The sequence below is a fragment of the Podarcis pityusensis genome, assembly GCF_964106645.2.
Source record: "Podarcis pityusensis genome assembly, chromosome: 14".
NCBI lineage: Eukaryota > Metazoa > Chordata > Lepidosauria > Squamata > Lacertidae > Podarcis > Podarcis pityusensis.
The window spans coordinates 24,940,647-24,960,051 of record NC_138039.1 but is presented as its reverse complement, the minus strand read 5'-3'; the positions used below and the strand labels follow the sequence as shown (position 1 = coordinate 24,960,051).

At 47.5% G+C, this 19,405-nt stretch overlaps 1 protein-coding gene across 1 annotated transcript; it reads right to left on the bottom strand.

Moving 5' to 3' along the window:
* Positions 1–1,654: 1,654 nt before the first annotated feature.
* On the bottom strand, positions 1,655–19,405 carry GGA2 (golgi associated, gamma adaptin ear containing, ARF binding protein 2). Its single transcript, XM_080980176.1, has 15 exons — positions 19,295–19,405; positions 16,408–16,492; positions 14,718–14,793; positions 13,509–13,607; positions 12,430–12,553; positions 11,224–11,327; positions 10,705–10,785; positions 9,812–9,958; positions 9,064–9,145; positions 8,153–8,257; positions 6,566–6,736; positions 5,421–5,564; positions 3,629–3,798; positions 2,764–2,874; positions 1,655–2,133 (listed from the first exon to the last, which is right to left on the bottom strand). The coding sequence occupies exons 1-15, from the start codon at positions 19,335–19,337 to the stop codon at positions 2,023–2,025; spliced, it is 1,653 nt and encodes a 550-aa protein (XP_080836302.1). The 5' UTR covers positions 19,338–19,405; the 3' UTR covers positions 1,655–2,022.

Here is a 19,405-nt window from a genome sequence, read left to right as displayed (position 1 = left end):
GCAGTCTTTTCCTGGCTGAGTTGTTGCCCCTGATAGGCTAGGCAGCAGAGGCACACGTTGGCCGGCAAAATAATAACGGGCTGTATGCATTGCTAGCCCTGCTTTGGGTAGATCCATTGAAATGAATGATCATGACTAAGGTAGGTTCATTTATTTCAATGAGTTTGCCCTGAGCAAAAGATAGCTGGATATAACCCACTCAGAATAATGATTGATTTATGCCTCTTTTTACATTCATTTCATGTATTTTTGTTGTGAACCTCTTTGATATTTTAATGAAATAGTGGTCTATAAATTCTTTGTCGATGATGATGGCTTTTGATTTGATTTCATTCTGCAGGCAAAAGCATTCCTCTCCTCCCTGGTGTTTAGCAGTCTATGGCCTTTTAAACAATATTACGTGTTTTTGTGGTTTTTATATTGTGAACCGCCCTGTGATCCTCAGATGAAGGGCAGTAAAGAAATTTAATTAATAATTCTGAGCCATTTCTCCATATTTATTTCTGAATGCTGAAATTGAATGTTTACACTTCTGCACTTCACTCAGTCATAATTACGGTTACAGTTACGGTTTTTTGATTGATCAGTACGTTTGTTGACTTTTTGCAGTTGTATACTTAAAAATTAAGAAAACCATGTTAGAAGTAAGTCGGGCAACTCAAACAGAGGCAGCCATGCAAGACCCCCCCTGAAGGCACCCTAGGAAGAGTGCTTGCCCACTACAGCTGCTCTTGGGTTGAGAAGACACAGAGAAGACTGACACCTTTGGAAAACCAGGCCATGCACACTCCATGCGTTCTTGCTCCTAAATGCAAAAGGAGTCACACAACCAGCAGCATCTCCCTGGGGAGCAAGGGTGCTGCTGCCTCACCACTAGCTCAAAGGAAGAGGCATGCAAACCAGTTTTCTCTAGACCTCTTGGCAAGAGGCAGCTACCCAGGGAAACATGTTTTGATTGGGCATCATTAAGGGAGGCCACAGATCGAGCCCACAGGGCAGAATGCTTAAGCTGTTTTCAGCATTGTTATAAGCTGAACCTGGGACTTTAGGATGAAGGGTGGGTAATAAATTATACTAATCTTAGCCAGCAGCTCTTCTGGGCAAGGCGCTCTGTGCCGGCGGCAGCAGAGCATGGGTGGTGCAGAGACAGAATCAGAATTGTAGAGCTAGGAGGATCTGGAAGGGTCATCCAGTCCAAACCCCTGCAATGCAAGAGTTACAACCAAAGAACCCTTGACAGGTGGCCATCCAGGCTCTGCTTTCAAACCTTCAATGAAAGAGAGCCCTCCACGCAGACGCAGAGGTTCCTTCTCCCCTCCCATCCTCTCAATAGCAAACTGGTCCACACAAGGCACTCTGCAATTTCAGGCAGGCCCCTCTTTAATGCAGGAAGCCAAACTCTTTGGAAGACACCACTCTTTGGAAAGTAAAACAAATCCAGCCTACAGCAAAGCATTTGTCACACATGTGCATCGCGTCATGTGTTCTGTTGGTCACATCTTGCTCCCTCTAGTCATTCCCATGGCCCTCTTGCATCTCTGCTTTTCAGCTTCCTCCACAGCCCCAATTTCTTTATTTCCAACAACCCTCTTGCCAGAAATTAGCCAGTATATTCTGTTGAGATTTTTTTCCATGTTTACCTTTGACTCGTGTCTTAGAAACAGAAAAACTTTATTATCAATATTCTATGGACTATCGGGTTGCACACATTCCATGACATCACAGCAGCTCAGCCAACAGGTGGGAGGGTAGCTTTCAGGTGGACCATCCTCAGAAACGAAGTGATCCCTTCCAAGATTATTGGAGGAAAAAGTGTCCAGTGCTGTTTACATAGTCCAAATGAATATAAAGATAGCTGCATTTTTAAAAATGTACTGATTGGTACACGCGAAGAAGAAGGTATCTTGCTCCAAAGCGTAATTGGCATTGAATGTCTGGGCCCTGGTGAGGCTCATCCCGGTGCCCTGAGACCATGAAGATGGTGCTCTGGGGGATCTTCTGAAGTCACCAGGCAAGCATTCACTAAATCCCACCCCATAACTCTGCATGGGGAAAATCAGATACCTCCCCAGTTTCTATGCAAGGTGTCCCATTTTGGACGAAGGACAATCTGTATCTCAGTCGGAGTGGAGCCTGGGGACAGGAAAAAAAAAGATATAAAGAGGAAAGACAGACACATAGACACTCTGCAATTTCTGGCAGGCCCCTCTTTAAAGAAGGAATCCAAACTCTTGCCCGTTCTCTCTCTGGTGCAAACCTGCCAGGGCAAATTCAGCTGTAGTGGAGGTCGTTCCACTCCTATCTAGAGCACGGTAAATTTGGGGAAGGGGATACTGCCAATGGACCTAAAATGGGCCTCTCTGTTTTTTCCCAACTTCCTCCGGCAGGCTTCTAAATCTGTTTCTTACAAAAAGCAGATGCTATGATCCTATCTTGGATATGGGCTTTACACAATTCCCATTCGACAGTCTGAGGAGAAGCTGAACCCTCAGCAGTTTCAAAACGTTCCTGAAGTTCGCCTCGCCCCCCCCCCCCCGCGTCTTCTAACATTCTCATCCCTACGTCTCAGTCAGCAGGGCCAGTGGTCGGAGGTGATGGCGATGGTTGTGATAGGACTCCAACAACATCTGGAGGAGCAAAGATGCTCCCCAGCCCTGCCCCACATTCTGAACAGGCAGCCAAAGAAAGGAGCCACTGGTCCCTGGCTGCTGCTGGGCAGTCTGCTGCCCAGACCACAAACCCCAACCTGATCCAGCCACCTACCTGGTGAGGGTTGGCCAGAAGCAGTACTTGAGAAATCACTGTTGGGGGAAGGAGTGGGTTGAAGGCCGGCAGCTCGGAGCCTGTGGCTGGTTGCAGCTTGATGGCCATCGACTATCATTCAGCAGCAAGGAAGAGGAGAGGGAGAGAGAGAGAGAGGAAGAAGGATGAGCTCTCCTCAGGCACAAGCTCAGCCCAAGTGGGGTCGTTGGGACAACTCCATGGCTCAGTGCCCCAGCAGCATATCAATCACAACATTTTATAAATTATCCCCTCTTTCTGTTTCAAGTTGAAACCCCCCAAGGAAAATACACCCTCATACCGCAAAGCAGGAAGGCAAGGCAAAAGTGACAAAAACAGTGGTCAGGCCAAAGACCTGCTGGAAGAGAAACGTTTTCTGCTGGCCTGGTCTGTATGGGAACCTAAGATCCTTGTGACATCAGGTGACTGACAGGTGGGAAAAGCCTCGCCCTTCCCTAACAGCAGCAAGAAATGGAACCTTTAGCATCGTCGGCCAAGTCCTGTGGGAACTTCTGCCACTGGAGATTCAGCAGGGGCCATCTAACGCCTGCTGAAAACTCTTATATTCTGCCATACCTGTGCAGGCAATTAAGAATAGCTCCTTCACAATGGTGTCTGCTTTTTAACTTTTGTTATGGCTTGTATTGTATTGCTTTATGTTTTTATTGCTATAACCTACTTTGTTAAATTATTTATGGCACTGCGGCATACACATATTTTTATAAGTAAATAAATGAAGGGCACTATGTAACTTCCTTAATAAAATGCAACAATCCACAGGGAGGGAGGAATCCTGCTGGTCAGGAGCACAGCTCTCTTGCCTAGTTTAAGAGCCAGTTTCTCTCACCTTGGGCACAGCAGCCTGGAAGACGATGTCCTGGACTGGGTGAGGGGCAGTGCTCAGCAGGGAGAGAACCAGCACCCTGGTGGCTGGTTGGCCGGGAACCGGGTCCCTGGAGAAGTGGAGCATGGCTTTCAGGCCCTTCTCCTCATAGACCGTGACCGGGGGGATCGTGCCTGTTGGGGGCAAGAAGACAGACAACATGGGAAGCTGCCTTACACAGAGTGAGACCACTGGGGTCAACTAGCTCCACACTGTCTACACTGACTGGCAACAATGCAATGACCCTCCAGGATTTCAGGCAGAGGTGTCTACCAGCCATACTTGGGAGATACTAGAAACTGAACTCGAGAGCTGCTACACCCAGAACAGATAGAATTGTAGAGTTGGGAAGAACCATGAGGGTTATCTAGTTCAACCCCCTGCAATGCAGGAACCTTTTGCCCAATGTGGGGCTTGAACCCACAACCCTGAGATTAAGAGTCTCCTGCTCTACCAACTGAGCTATCCCAGCTATGCTCTACCACTGTCCTTAAGCAATCTGGTGGCTAGGATGAGGATGCCAGGATCCAGAGGGAGGGGCAGGGAAAGGGGGGGCATTTATTTATTTCATACAATTATATACTGCTTGACTGCACAAATTTTCCTCCCAGTTTGCATAAAGAATAAGGCAGTAAGGTAATTAGTAAAAACTATTACAGCATGGATCACTGCCTTGCCGTGGCAAAGGGGCTTGAACAACTCAAAGAAACTATGAACTATGCCGTGCAGGGCCACCCAAGATGGACAGGTCATAGTGGAGAGTTTTGACCAAACGTGATCCACCTGGACCAGGAACCGGCAAACCACTCCAGTATCGCTGCCAAGAAAACTCCATGGACAAAGACAACAGGCATATAAAAGTTATGACGCTGGTAGATGAGCCCCTCAGGTCGGAAGGCGTCCAACATGCTACTGAGGAGGAGAAGGGGATGACAGAGGATGAGATGGTTGGACAGTGTTCTCAAAGCTACCAGCATGAGTTTGACCAAACTGCAGGAGGCAGTGGAAGACAGGAGTGCCTGGCATGCTCTGGTCCATGGGGTCACGAAGAGTCGGACACGACTAAACAACAACAAATTACAGCATTCAAAAAAATTAAAACCATCCATAGAGCTAAAAACACACCAGTATCCCAAACATCAGGCTTGTCCAAAAAAAAAATGTTTTTAGCAGGTGCTGAAAAGAGTAGAGAGGCAGGGAGTTCCCATGTGTAGGTGCTGCCACACTAGGAGACCAATTTCCAAAAAATGTGGAACGGGCATTGTGTGGCACCTATAACGCAGCCAGTCCCGCAGATCAAAGCACTCGAGAGGGTGTATAATATGGTCCCAGATTACTGGGGGCTTTGTATACTAATGGTGTAACACCTTGAGCCTGGCCAGGTAGCAAATAAGTAACCATTGCAGATATCTGAGCACAGGCGTTAAATCCTAACACGGCCCCACTCCCATCAGCAATTGTGCTGCAGAAGTCTGCACTAACTGCAGCTTCTGAATCAGGCACAAGGGAAGCCCCGCACAGAGTGCATTGCAGTAATCTACTCTGGAAGTAGCCAGCGCGTGAACTACTTGCAGCCAAGCCTTCCTGGTCCAGGAATGGCTGTAGCTGTCATGCCAACTGCAGTTGGCAACAGGTAGCCACAGAGCCTCACAGAGGGGCAAAGCCAAACCCTATACGGGGCTCTGTCGCCCCACCAGATTGGGGGCAGCTGCTCAGCTCCTGCCCTGTGAAGAAAAGCCCCCAACCTGGCACTTACTCAGAGTAATGGAACTCAGTGGAATTGAAAGCTTAGCCAAGGAGCCGCTGGAGGACGCAGGGCAAGGCGGCAAAGGTGCTGGTGCCATTTCAGGTATTTGGCTGGAGACTGGAGGAGCCGCCGCCGTCGGGCTGATGGGGAGACCTGGGGAAAGAGAGCCACAGGAACGTGGAGGCAATGTCACTATCCCAGCAGGGAACTAACCCTTTCCTTCCGCAGCTCCCCTCCCCACGCCCTGGTTGCCTCTTGCTTAGGTGCTAATGCTGCAGCAACATCCCCGAAGGCTCCTCCTCCAGCTTTGGTTATCCATGAAGACCCTGGTCCAGGATGTGCAGCGGGATCTGAAGCCAACGAGGGTGCAAGCAGCTCAGACCGACTACTCTTCCACCAGCCCAGGAGAAGGAGGGTGGCTCTTGAGGCCCCTGGCCTGGTTTTTTCATAGCTGGCTCTCCCTGGGCGGCTCGGAAGACCCCACCAGAAGGAAACAGGGTGACTATAACAAGGACAGTTCTAACAGAATTATTTATTTTAGGGTTGGGAAACAGTTCCACAGAATCTAAAGCATAATGGAAATCATAAAGCGGTGTTGAAAACATGGAGTCAACAACAGCTTGTTATGTCCTGGTTTGGAAAACACATAGAGTTGCATTCAAACATATTCAGAACCAGTGTGGTGTAGTGGTTAGTGCTGCACTAGAAAGTGGGAGAGCCAGGGCTTTTCCCCCAGCCAGAACTGAGTTCCAGCACCTCTCAGGTTCCATTATAAGAGAACCAGGGAGGCATTCATGGTGAGTTCTGGCACCTCTTTTTCTAGAAAAATAGCACTGGAGAGAACTATGTACACCACCTTGGGCTAGTTGGAGGAAAGGTGGAATATAAATATAATACATAATATATTATTAATAATAACATTTTACCCAGAGTAGACCCACTCTGAACCCAAGCTGATCATGGCCAGGGTCTACTCTGCACACAGGCTAAGTCCATTAATTTCAATGGGTCTACTCTAAGTAGGGCTAGCACTGAATACAACTCTTGCCCTCCTCAAACACTCTCCTCCTACAGGCCCTTCCCAACCACAGGAAGCAGGGCTTTCTACATCAGGGAAGATGCAGCCCCTGAGAACTCCAGTCCAAGACACCAACCTAACATCAGCTCCTCATCCAGTGAGTGGGTAGAAGAGGAGGAGAGGAGCCTCTCCAGAAAAGGCTCTGTCTTTGCATTCTCTTGCAAGGGAGCCTGGCACCCAGCAGCTAGCTCAGAGAGGTCGATGAGGGTGAGGCTGCTCGCAGCGTCTGGAAGGGGCTGAGGTCCAGCTGAAATAATAATAATAATAATAATAATAATAATAATAATAAATTTTTATTTATATCCCGCCCTCCCCAGCTGAAGCCGGGCTCAGAGCAGCTAACAACAATAAAAGTAACACAATTTACATAAAATCACAATCATTTAATTGAAATGCATTCTAAAATCATTGCATTCTAAAATCAATTCAAAATCAAATTAATGGCAACCATTGGGCTAGAGTTCTATGAGGATTACCGAAGGAGGGGGTCAGACTGTGCCTTGGCCAAAGGCCTGGTGGAACAGCTCTGTCTTGCAGGCCCTGCGGAAAGATGTCAACTCCCGCAGGGCCCTAGTCTCTTGTGACAGCGTTCCACCAGATTGGGACCACAGCCGAAAAAGCCCTGGCTCTGGTTGAAGCCAGCCTAACCTCCCTGTGGCCCGGGATCTCCCAAGATGTTTTTATTTGAAGACCGTAAGGTGCTCTGTGGGACATACCAGGAGAGGCAGTCCCGTAGGTACGAGGGTCCTAGGCCGTATAGGGCTTTAAAGGTCGTATAGGGCTTTAAATGAAAGCAAGATTTGTTTTTTTAAACCAAGTAGATGACTATCCCAAAGAGGCTCAGCTGGTAGAGAATGCTGGGCAAAGGGAAGATCTTCCACCCACAATTTCAGATTGCTGCCAGCAGTTCTCCCGACACAAAGGTGGGACTCCCTTCCTCTCCCCCACCCCCAACTCTGCATTTCACTTGTCTATTACTGGGTAAGGCAGGCAGCCAAGAACTTAAGCGAGATCCACCACTCAAAGCAAAACACTTCTGACACAAATCCGTTCTCTTGGGAGCAAGATAGCATAACTTCAGCCTTACTAAACAAGCAAGAAAACCAGCAAACTGTGTCAGGCTTTTGAAACTGTAGGCTGGCTAGCTGCTCTGGTTTAGCAAAGCTTCCCAAAGTGCTCCCTGACTATCCTGACCTGCAGAGCAGAATGTTTTCGTTTACTGTGGTGCTTCAAAGCAGAGACTTAAAGAGCTGGTAGCTTTTTTAAAAAAGGGGGCCATCCTGTAGTTTGTGGTTCGCAAAACGGAGTAGTCACCTGATGCGGTTTTCTGCTCGTCCTTCTGACCCTCCTTTTTTCCTTCCTTCTCAAAGCCACCTCCTCACCCCCCTCTTTAAATCCCTACCCAACAACTCTGAAGAACAAAAAGGCACCTGTATGATAGCTCAGTCAGTAGGGCATGGGACTCTTAATCTCAGGGTAGTGGGTTTGAGTCCCACATTAGGCAAAAGGTTCCTGCATTGCAGATGACTGGACAAATGTGGTCCCTTCCAACTCTACTATGATTCACCCTAGCCCATCTCAATCTGCCCCTTGGGTTCACTGCAAGCAGGGCCTCCCCCAGACCCTTTACAAGACAGGGACAGCCTTGCCAACCTTGACCTACCAGCAGCACCACCAGAGCTGGTCCCAGAATCCCCAGCGGTACCCACAACGTCCTTGTAAGAGCACAGCACCCGTGTGAGCCTGTCACTTGCCTGCAGAACCTCCCCTACAGAAGCAACAAGAGTGAGAATTTGCACCACGAGCTTCACTCAACAATTACAAGAAAACAATTGTTATTTGTAGGGTGGGGGCTGCTTTGTTCCATGTGTTCTGTATTATTAGCATTAAAAAAAAAAAATTAAGTTACCCCTGTTAACAAATTAAAACCCTGGAATTCTAATTCTCGGGGCTAACAAAACACACACAAACCCCATCTAATAAAATTGATTTCACCCCAAAATGGAAAACGAGCGAGGTCCCAACTAAAGAAGAATGGCAACTTAAGTTGACAGAATATGCACAACTCACAGACTTAACAAATAGAATAAGAGAACAAGAACATACGTTTAAAGAAGATTGGAAAACATTTGTTGAATATATGGAAAATAATGATGTACAGCTGAAAACATTGGCAGCATTAAGATAAATTAAACAGTGTAAATAAGTTTTGATGGATGCAACAATGGAATACTGAATGGTATAGTTTTTGTAAAATATGCAGGGATTTATGATATGTGAAATGAACCATGGAAAGAGAAGAAGGGAAGTCACTGATATCTTAAGGATGTAAAATGAGTATCTTAAATTGTAAAACAGAAAACTTAATAAAAATTACATACAAAAAATAAATAAAAGTGATTTCAAATCCAGCAGTTTCCTAATTTGAGGGTAGAGAGAATAGGGGACAGCTGTTCCCTTCTCAGCCAGGACAAAACTGCATTTATTGGGCCTCTGTAACATCCCTCTCTCTACACACACACCCCTGCCCAGCCCCTCCACTTCCCTTCCCTTGTTTGTTGTTCCTGTTCTTACCCAGAGCCTCCTCGTCTTCCACCGTCTCACTGGCCACACGGAAGAGCAGCGGCTTCAGCCTCTCGCACTTGGCAAACGTGGCCTGTGGAAGGACACAGCCAGAGTGGAAGTGCCGCTGGCTCAGCCTCACAGGCCAGCTGAGCCAGCCCCACCCCACCCCAGCTGTGGCCCGAGGGGAGGAGGAAAGCGCACCACGCATGCTCAGAGGCACTTTATTCATCGTGTTGTTATAATATTCCGCCACGTGTTTCAGGGCAGATTCCAGGCACCCAGAATTCAGTTAAGCCCAGTCCAGTTTTCTAGCCAGAGGGGTATATATGCAACTGAAGAACATCAGAAAAAACCTTGCAGCCAGAGGTTCATCAAGCCCAACATCCTCTCCTCACTAAGGAGGCCAACAAAATGCCACAATGGGAAGCCCGCAGACAGGACCTGGGTGCACCAACGGCAGTGCTTTCCCACCTTGTGTGATTCCCAGCAAGTGGTATTCATTGAGAATTGTGGGAAGGAATCTGAAAACAGAGGTCCTCTCTCTCCCCTCGTGACAAACAAGTCAACCAATGCATACTGCAGAGGCCCCACCACTGTCCTCAAGAGCCATAGCCAGGCAGAGGGAGGTTCTGGAGCATATGGGGCTCCCTGGAGAAAGGCCTTACAGAGCACACTAGCTGCTGTGCCTTCCATGCCTGGACTTCAGAGGTGCTCCCCAAGGGTCGGGGGGAGGGGGAAGGGAGTGAGCAGGACTTACCTGCAGGAGCTCCAGGGTTGACGTGGGGGTCCCGGCTCCCTTGCTTTCTTGCCAGCTTCTCAGCATCTCCTCCAATGCCTCTGCGTTGCTGTGGGCTTCCTTCAGAGCGTTCAGTCGCCTGGAGACCTTGGCTGATTTCTCCTGCTCCTGCAATGGGCCAAACACACTCAGATTCTTTAGCTGTGTTGCAGAGGGTGGGGCTAGATGACCCCTGGGACCCTTATTCCTACTCTACAATTCTGTGACTCTATGATTCTAGGTCACAAGGCATTTCCCCTAAGCAATTAGCAGCCTCAGCTTGTTCCTCTCATATCAAGGTCTGATAATAAACTGAGCCCTAGAAAAGCAAACCAGAGAAAGTTTGAAGACGACCTAAGAATCTGTGCTTGCATTTCTTTATTTGTTGCCTTTATATCTTTTCCCCTCCAAGGAGCTCAAGGATTCTCCCCTCTATTCATACACAGTTCTCCTGCACTTCATTTAATCACCACAACAACCCTGTAAGGTAGGTGAGGCTGCAAGGAGTGAAGTTACAAAGAACCAGGCAGAGGGCCTTCTTGGTAGTGGCGCCCACCTTGTGGCATGCCTTCCCATCAGATGTCAAGGAGTTAAGTAACTATACAACTTTAAGAAGACATCTGAAGGTTTTTATATTTGTTGGAAGCCACCCAGAGGCAACCCAGTCAGATGAGTGGGGTAATAATAATGCAGTAATTGGCCCAAAGTCACATCCAGTGAGCTTCATGGCTGAGGGGGGATTAGAACCCTGGTCTCTTCCAGGTAATAGTCCAGCACTTTAACCATTACACCACACTGGCTTCTCCATGAGAATGGAGCCCTCTGGCACCAGATGCTGCCAGACAATGGGGGGAAATGGCAGAGAGAAGGCCTACCTCTCTGATCATCCCTTTGATCAGCCTGTTTGCTGCCTGAAGGTCCTCTGGGTTTTTGCTTTTCAGGAGCCTTGTTAAAAGCTGAGGAGAGGAAGGGAGAAGGTGAGGACCAGGCCGGAAGCATCACCGCACAGTCAATGGCACACTTCGTCTCAAGCAAAGCTGTTCAGGAGCAAAAAAGAAAGGGGGGGGGAGAGACTCCTACTTTTTTTTAAAAAGGGCTGCTTTGAATATTTACCAACAAGGCTTTCAGATGGTCTGGTTTTGCATGGAGAAAGCAGCATTTCTCAGAATAAAGTTTTATAACCAGGATATTTAAAAAAAACAACAAGGGAAGGGCTGTAGGCTCAGGGGACAAAAGTCTGCTTTGCATGCAGAAAGTCCTTGATTCAATCCCCAAAAGGCTTGTCAGGGGCCCCCGTGGGTCACCCTGTCGGCACCCACTACCCAAGTCCATGATTAACATGAGCAATAGTGGCGGTGCAGCGTCCAGCTTGACCACAAGGAGGAGCAGGTTACCTTGGATTTCTCATCATCAGCATCAAAAATGGAGCTAGCCGGCCGTGGAGAAGGTGGTGGCAGAATTTTGTCTTCCGGTAGTTTGGGGTCTTGTTTGACGATCCCTGAAATAAAGCTTTGCAGTGTTGGCACACTCACAGTTCAAGGATGCTTAGGGGCCATTTAAAGTGACAAATCACAACAGAAAAGGCATTTAAAGCTAGTTGCCCGAGCCTGGAATTCAGAGATTCAAAATGCAAGAAACTAAAAATTGAAAGCAAAGGAGCAAAAGCTGGCCTTAAACCGCCTGCAATTTGTCATCTGCAAGGCTTCAGATTCCACTGCAAAAACTTTTGGATGCAGCTGTTAAGAGTGTCGGACTAGAATTTGTTTTTTAAAATGGATGATCGTTAGAGATGAATGTTAAAGCAGTATGTTAAAGGGGATGGATTGGAGTATATATGAGAGTGGGAAAGCAGTTGGGGGGGAGGTATTTAAATTAAATTAAATTTGGTTATGATGTTTTATAAATTTGAAAATGAATAAAAATTAATTGGCAAAAAAAAAGTGGCAGACTAAAACCTGGGAGACCAGGGTTCAAACCTCCCCACCTGGCCATGAAGCTCAATAGGTGTGACCTTCGGCAGTCACCACTTCTCAGCCTTAGCCACCTCACATGGTTGTTGTGATGATAAGTGAGGAGAAAATGGAGGCCAACTTGAGCTTCTTGGAAGAAAATGAGGAGATACAAGGGCAATACAGTGGTACCTCAGGTTACATACGCTTCAGATTACAGACTCCACTAACCCAGAAATAGTGCTTCAGATTAGAACTTTGCTTCAGGATAAGAACAGAAATCGGGCTCCGGCAGCGTGGCGGCAGCGGGAGGCCCCATTAGTTAAAGTGGTGCTTCAGGTTAAGAACAGTTTCAGGTTAAGAACGGACCTCCGGAACGAATTAAGTACGTAACCATAGGTACCACTGTAAATAAATAGACCCACCACAGTAAGTAGTTTAGAAGAGATAAGAGAGGTAAAGCTGCAAAACCCTTTTTTTGTGGTCCCAGGAAGAAAAATACTTTGTTCTGCTTTCTCACGGAAAAACCTCGTGAGGGAAAAGGTTGTTAGAAGAATTTTGGTCAGCAGGCTTGTGGTTTAAGGCCATGTGACTTTGAGATGGGAAGGAGGTGGGGGAGAACACAGACAGAAGAAACAGCTAAATGGAGACCTTGTTTCTTCAACATTTGATAAGCGTCGCGGATTTTCACTTCCTGAGGAAACCACACCATCCAACTGAACAGCAGCTCGACGATGCGGGATTTGACTCTGTCCGTCGACCACTCTCCGAGATACTGGGAAGCCCAAAGTAAAGATGGTTGGAACCAGAAGAAGAAAGACCACCACCTTGGGGAGTCCCCGGCTCCTCACAAAGCAAGACTGTGCCCGCGGCATCTTGTACTTCCACCCACGCAAAATAAATCCTTGTACATTTCAGATGTTTTATGCCTTCAAAGGATGCACCTGTACCCTTAACAGTGGGAACGGGGGATAACCAGTGGCCCTGCAGATGTTGCTGGAAGTACAGAATCGACCCCTCTTTTAAAAACAACCACACACAACCCCAACTTTATCTTGACCTTTAGGACTCTGAGGACAGTGGCGTAGCGTGGGGGGTGCATGGGGGGCCGGCCGCACCGGGTGCAACATTTGGGGGTTAGGGTTAGGGGGCGCAAATCCACGGGTTAGGGGGCGCAAATTACTTGCCTTGCCCCGGGTGCTGACAACCCACACTACGCCACTGTCTGAGGAGGCCCTTCTGAAGAGACCTCCCAGCCACCCCTTTTCTGACAAGGGCCCCCTCCCTTCCAGGCTTCTTTTTCTATATAATAATAATAATTTAATATTTATACCCTGCCCATCTGGCTGGGTTTCCCCAACCACTCTGGGCTGTTCCTAATAGAATATTAAAAACACAACAAAACATCAAACATTAAAAACTTCCCTAAACAGGGCTGCCTTCAGATGTCTTCTAAAAGTCAGATAGTTGTTTATTTCCTTGACATCTGATGGGAGGATGTTCCACAGGACGGGTATCACTACTGAAAAGGCCCTCTGCCTGGTTCCTTGTAACTTCACTTTTCACAGTGAGGGAACCACCAGAAGGCCCTCGGAGCTGGACCTCAGTGTCTGGGCTAAACGATGGGGGTGGAGATGCTCCTTCAGGTATACTGGGCCAAGGCCGTTTAGGGCTTTAAAGGTCAGTACCAACACTTTGAATTTCTGAGCTTCACCTGCCTGGGCACTTACCTTGGGAGAAAGGACCTTGATGAGACCATTCAGAAATCGGAACTTCCCCATTTCATGATGGAAATTCTCTCCGCAGTTGTTCACACACATCTCCAAGACCTCGTAGGGAGAAAGAGGCAAACACAAACCTTGATCCTAAAAGAGCGGGCAAATCCACAGGGAGCCCCCAAGACCCCATCACGCCAGCCTTGTCCTTAGGCAGTGGGGTCACCAAGCCATTCAAGGTGACGACAAAAGGTGCAGAAAACAGAGCCAGGTAACTTTCTCTAGGTAAAGGCAGCGGAAAAGGGGACCCAGGGTTGCAGGGAGGGGAGGTGCTATTTTCTCTAAGTCAAATAGAAGTGCAAAGGGCAGCCATCACTGGGTGGGTGCTCTCCAGACATTTTGGACTGCAATTCCTATCAGCTGCAGCCAGCATTTGTGGTGGGAGCTATAGTCGAAAACACCTACAGGTCAGTCACTAGGTGGATGAAGGCTGGCAGAGAGACTCTGGGTTGGTTAATCCATATCTGCCCTTGCTCATCTCGATATGGGAATTTCAGGAAGGAGAAAAATACTCTGCACATGCTCACAGATGCTGCATTTTTAATAATGTCACACTGGCCACAACTGACCCCTGGCACTGAGAACTGATTCCAAGCCTAAGCTAACAGGCTGTTCAGAATAAGCAGGGAAGGTGTTGCAAGCAGTGCCAGTTGTCAGGCATAGCTCAGTGAGCAAATGAGGTAGGAGAAGGTGGACTCAATCAGGCTGAGACTGATTAGGATGGCTGGGGGGACGACAAAGGTTGTGTAATGCAGATGTGACAAGCTACAAGAGCAGGAAGCTCCCCCTCAAAAAGAGGAAAAAAAGAACCACCAAACTGCAGAATTCTCAACCCAGATGCTCAGCAGCAGCTGCTCTGTCCACACAGCAAATGGGGGAACAAGAAGCCTGGACTCCAAAGAGGAAATGCAAGGCCTTGCATGCACAATATCCCTGTGTCCAGGATACCACAGGACACACTGGGTTGCACAATGCTCACACTTATTTATTGCATTTATATCCCACCTTTTTCTCCAAGGAGAGCAAGTACACAGTTCTCCCTCTTCTTATTTAATCCCCACAACAAACCAGTTATGGGACTGAGAGGCAGCAACTGGCCCAAGGTCACCCTTCATGTCCAAGTGGGAATTTGAACCCAGGATTTCCAGGCCCTGGTACACTTACGGTTAGCGCATGCAGAGCCTCTGCCTCCTGCGGCGACTGGATCTTATGTTCCAGCAACTTCAGAGCTGCAGCAATGCTGAGAGAGAGGTAAAAAAGAAAAGCAGTCATGCCATAGTCCCTGAAATCATTCTTGAATTCACCTTCACAACCAGAGGAGGCAGGTGGCTATTGCTGTCGGGGGGGGGGGGCAAAGCTCAATGGGAGAGCATCTGCTTGGCATGCAGAAGGTCCAGGAAGGGCTGGGGGGAAATACTCCCTGCCTGAAAAACTTGGAGAGCCACAGCTGCCAGTCAGCATGCACACAATCCTGAGCTAGCACAAGGCAGTTTTCTATGTTTTCAAGAGGAAGAGGGCAGTTTGCTCAGTGATGGGCAAGAGAAGAGCTGTACTTCTGCACCCAAGACCAGCTCTCTGCTTTTGCCACACAAGATCCAGGGATATCTCATAGGCAGCTGACACCTGCCACTTCCAACTGCATGACATTTTAGGGTAATATCTGCTGAACCCTGTTATTTGGGGTTTTTTTTCTCAGTCTCTACAGGAAAGTAGCTGAGGAGTGGAGGTAAACCACTCGTTGTTTCTTCTCTGAGAGTGTTGAACATGGTTTGTAAGAGTGATCACTGCTGTTCATGATGGCTAAACATGCTCCAGTCTGGCACCTTGCCAACAGGTTGTACAGGCTTTTCACGCAATATAGAAGCCAGCTGAACCTGTTTGACCAGAAACAACTGCAAAAGAAAGCAGATAGGTGCTTGAGCCACAAGAAGCGAAACTGCTCCTCAAGAAACAATAGATCATCTCTGCCAAAGGAGCTCAAGCACACTCTTGGCATGACATAAAATGCCACGCAAGAAAAGGATGGAATGAGCAGAAATTGTGCAGAAAGAGAGCTGAGGTTCGTTCCAAGCCCATCCCCAGTCAAGGAACATTGCCAGACATTCAAATTTCAATCAGGTGCTATGTTTTAGGAGATGCAAAAGCTCTCAAGAATTCATTTGCTTTCAGCAAACAGTGCCCAAGGCTCAACGGATTCCTGGGCAAGGAAACACAAGCAACCCACACACAACGCAACAACTGCAAGCCAGAATCTGACCACACACTGCAAGAAGAGGACAGAGGCGCTCTCCCCTCTCCTGCACTGCCTGGGAATCTCCCACAATCTGCCCTGCTGTAGTGCCTCTGCACATGGGCAAAGGGTAGCAAACAGAACTTTGGGGTAACACAAGCTCTGAAGCAGGTGGCGCTGTGGGTTAAACCAAAGAGCCTAGGACTTGCTGACCAGAAGGTCGGCGGTTCAAATCCCCGCAACAGGGTGAGCTCCCGTTGCTCGGTCCCTGCTCCTGCCAACCTAGCAGTTCAAAAGCACATCAAAGTGCAAGTAGATAAATAGGTACCACTCCGGCTGGAAGGTAAATGGCGTTTCCGTGCACTGCTCTGGTTCGCCAGAAGCGGCTTAGTCATGCTGGCCACATGACCCGGAAGCTGTACGCCGGCTCCCTCAGCCAATAAATCGAGATGAGCACCGCAACCCCAGAGTCGGCCACGACTGGACCTAATGGTCAGGGGTCCCTTTACCTTTTAAACTCTGACCACCTCTCCATGCTCAAGACAAAACCTTTGCCAACTTCCAAATCCACCTCGAGCTGGAAGTGGCCCAGCAAAAGGTTCTCCTCACCCAGTGCAGCCTTACCTGTCAGCATCTGCGTTGACCAGGTCGCTAAACCTCTGGATACATTCCCAGTTTTCCTCAGGGTTACTGGGGTCTGTGGCTTTGTCTGCCATGGAAGACAAGGTTGGGAAGTGTCACAACAGTGCAGCACAGCTGGGCAAAACACCAATTTCTGATCGGCACCAGGTGTTGCCTGCTATCCAGCCCCAGCCCTGCTCTGTTGCCAGTGAAAGGACACAGAAAAGAGAAAGGGAGCAGAAAGTGAAATAGCTTTATGCTTGTGAGGCAGCCTAGTCCTCTCCCCTAGGCAACCATATCTAAGGGGGCTGCAGTGTATTTAGAAAATAAGCTAGGAAGGAGAGGAAGAAATAGTCACCAGACAGGGGCCTTTTCAGTGGTGGCTCCCCAGTTGTGCAAATGTCTTCCTTAGTGAGGTGTGCCTGTCTCCATTGCTAGTTTCAAAAGGAACCTGAAAACATTCTTGTTTACCTGCACATCTGTTGGTGGCTGTTCCTGGAAACTCCAAGATCAGTGAATGGAAGAATGTTATTGATTGCAATTGCTTTTAGACTATTTTTAACTGTAACTGTTTTAGGGTATTCAAGTTGCAACTGCTCTTAGAATGTTTTCATCCATTTTTGCTTTCGTTTTCACATTGTGTATTTGTTTGCTAGCCTGGGCTCCTTGGGGAGGAAAGGCGAGGCATGAATTCAGTAAATATTAATAAAAATAGATACTGATGGGAGATTTGTGTTGAAAGTCTCAAGTGGGAGGATGAAAATAACAACCGTAAAGTAAATGGTACACAGAAAGGAAGGCCTTTGTTTAAAAGAAATTAGATACTTTGAAGAGGATGAGATAATATTGGATGGAGATTTTAAAAGCTTTAGATATGCCCACTGATAAAACAAAGAATAAACTGAGTTTTTGGTGTGTGTGTGTTTTTACATTTTGTAGTTTTGTTGGCAGCCAAGAAACAACAGGGAAGATCCAACCTTTTAGTTAGAAAAAAGAAACAAGAGCAGGTTTGCTATGAAAGAAAGAGACAAACTGGGGGCAGAGTGTATCTTAGAAATCTTTTTGTTTCTGAGAGTTTTGAAGACTGCAGATTTTTAAGGGAAGTTAGAAATTGTTGCAATATCCTCAAAAGAGAGAATGGTGCTTAATAATTCTGTTCAGTTGACAAAAACCAAGTTATTGAGCAGTTAAAGAAAAATGAAACCATTGCACTTATAAGAGAATATACAGCATTTAGGCTGCAATCCTATACCTACTCACCTGGGACTAACCCTATTGAACTCAACAGGACTTACTTCTGAGTAGACACATATAGGATTGCGCAGTTAACAAATGAATGGTCAGGCTCTTTAATTAGGAAGGGAAATCCAGGTGTAAAGAGGATGAGGTGTAAAGAGGATGGAGAATGTTCTTTCCACCAGTTCTCTCCAACATAATTTTGAAATGCTATCTACTGTATTGGCAAATTGACTGATAAATATACAGGCGTTGATCAGATGCATTTTCATGCCTGGCAGGAAAACGTCAGATTGCATCAGATTACTGCTGGCTCAAATCAGAACAGAAAAAATTACAGGGCTTTTTTCCCTTGCGTCAGAGAAAGCTTTTTATAGAGTGAGAAAATAATCCTTTTTTCTGTAATGAAGGCCTTTGATTTAGGGAAGCATTTATACAACAGACAGCCCTGAAGCCAGAATTAGCTGGGAATGTGTACTCTTGTTTTTATTTTAAAAACAACAACAACAACAACAAAACTAAACAAGGAGTTACTCTTATTTGCAGAAACTAGTCAGAGGCAGCAATGCATGTGAATGCCAGTTGCTGGAAGCCACAGGAGGGAAAAGTGCCCTTGTGCCCAGGCCTGCTTGCTTTGCTAGCTTCCCATGGGCATCTTGTTGGTAACTGTGAGAACAGGATGCCAGCCCAGATGGGCTTTGGGCCAGATTCCAAAAAGGCTCTTCATATGTCTTTAACTTTGAGCAAGAGCAGTAAGAAATTGCCCATGAATAAAAGCAGTGAGGATAATGGGCCAATAAATATATATATATATCTTACATTATTTATTTATTTATGAATTTATAATCCACACTTTCAAGGGGGGAAAACACAGCAAGGTAGAGTACAACATATAAAGTTATAAAAATCAGCAAATGGCCATAAAAACATGGTTAAAATTTATCAGTGAATATCAATAGACACTGACTGATTAAAACAAAACATCATTTTGTAAAGGCTTGTCTGAACAAAACAAAAAAAAAGTTTTAAAAAGAAGGGAGAATGATGAGGTATTTAAGTCTGACTAAGCCCACCTGAGTCAAGAGTGGGGATCGAATTTTAAAAAATTATGGCAAAATATCAGGTTATTAAGTCCAGGAAGCAAGAAGTACCTCAAACATGACGAAACTAGAAGATCCCCAAATGATCTGCCCTCAAATTAAAAAAACAGAGAGAGAGAGTCGGCAACATTGAATAAAAGGAGTATCAAAACAGCTTTGACGGGGGGAGAAATCGGAAGGCAAAACTGTTGGGTCCCCCAGTCTGGGTTGAAAAAACGCGCAGCCACTTTGACTCCGTCTTGCCTAAGGGGGCCAGTTTAAGCCGCCTGGCGCAAAACCGCTTCCGAGTTGCACCGTTTGACGCTTCGGGTGGTTTGCAGGAAAAGCTCCCAGCGGTGAGCGCTTTCCAAGACACCCCCCTCCAGGCTCATATGCCAGATTTGGGAGCGAAGGGCCGGGCCGGGCCGGCCGGGTGGGGTGTCCTTTCTTCCTCCTCCCGCGTCTCAGGAGCCAAGGAGCCAAGCTCCGCGGAACTCAGCCCGGAGAGGCGCCCAGCCAGGCGCCGTAGCCTCTGAGCGCGTGCAGAGCGCCCTCCCTCTCCTCCCCACACTCACGCAGCAGCAGCTCCAGCGCGCCCGGAGGAGCCGCCCGCGCCATGGCCTGCCTCCCTCTTCCTCGGCCGGGCAGAAAATTGGCCCGGCACGCCCAGCCCCGGGTGGGACGAC

Excerpts from the sequence above, each read along its gene's own strand:
- GGA2 (XM_080980176.1), bottom strand. The coding sequence starts at position 19,337 with ATGGCGCGGGCGGCTCCTCCGGGCGCGCTGGAGCTGCTGCTGC. Across the intron at positions 3,799-5,420 it reads ACTGAGTTCCATTACTCTGA|GCACGATCCCCCCGGTCACG; the intron begins GTAAGTGCCAGG and ends TGCCCCCAACAG. Across the intron at positions 2,134-2,763 it reads TTCTGGCCAACCCTCACCAG|GCTCCACTCCGACTGAGATA; the intron begins GTAGGTGGCTGG and ends TCCTGTCCCCAG.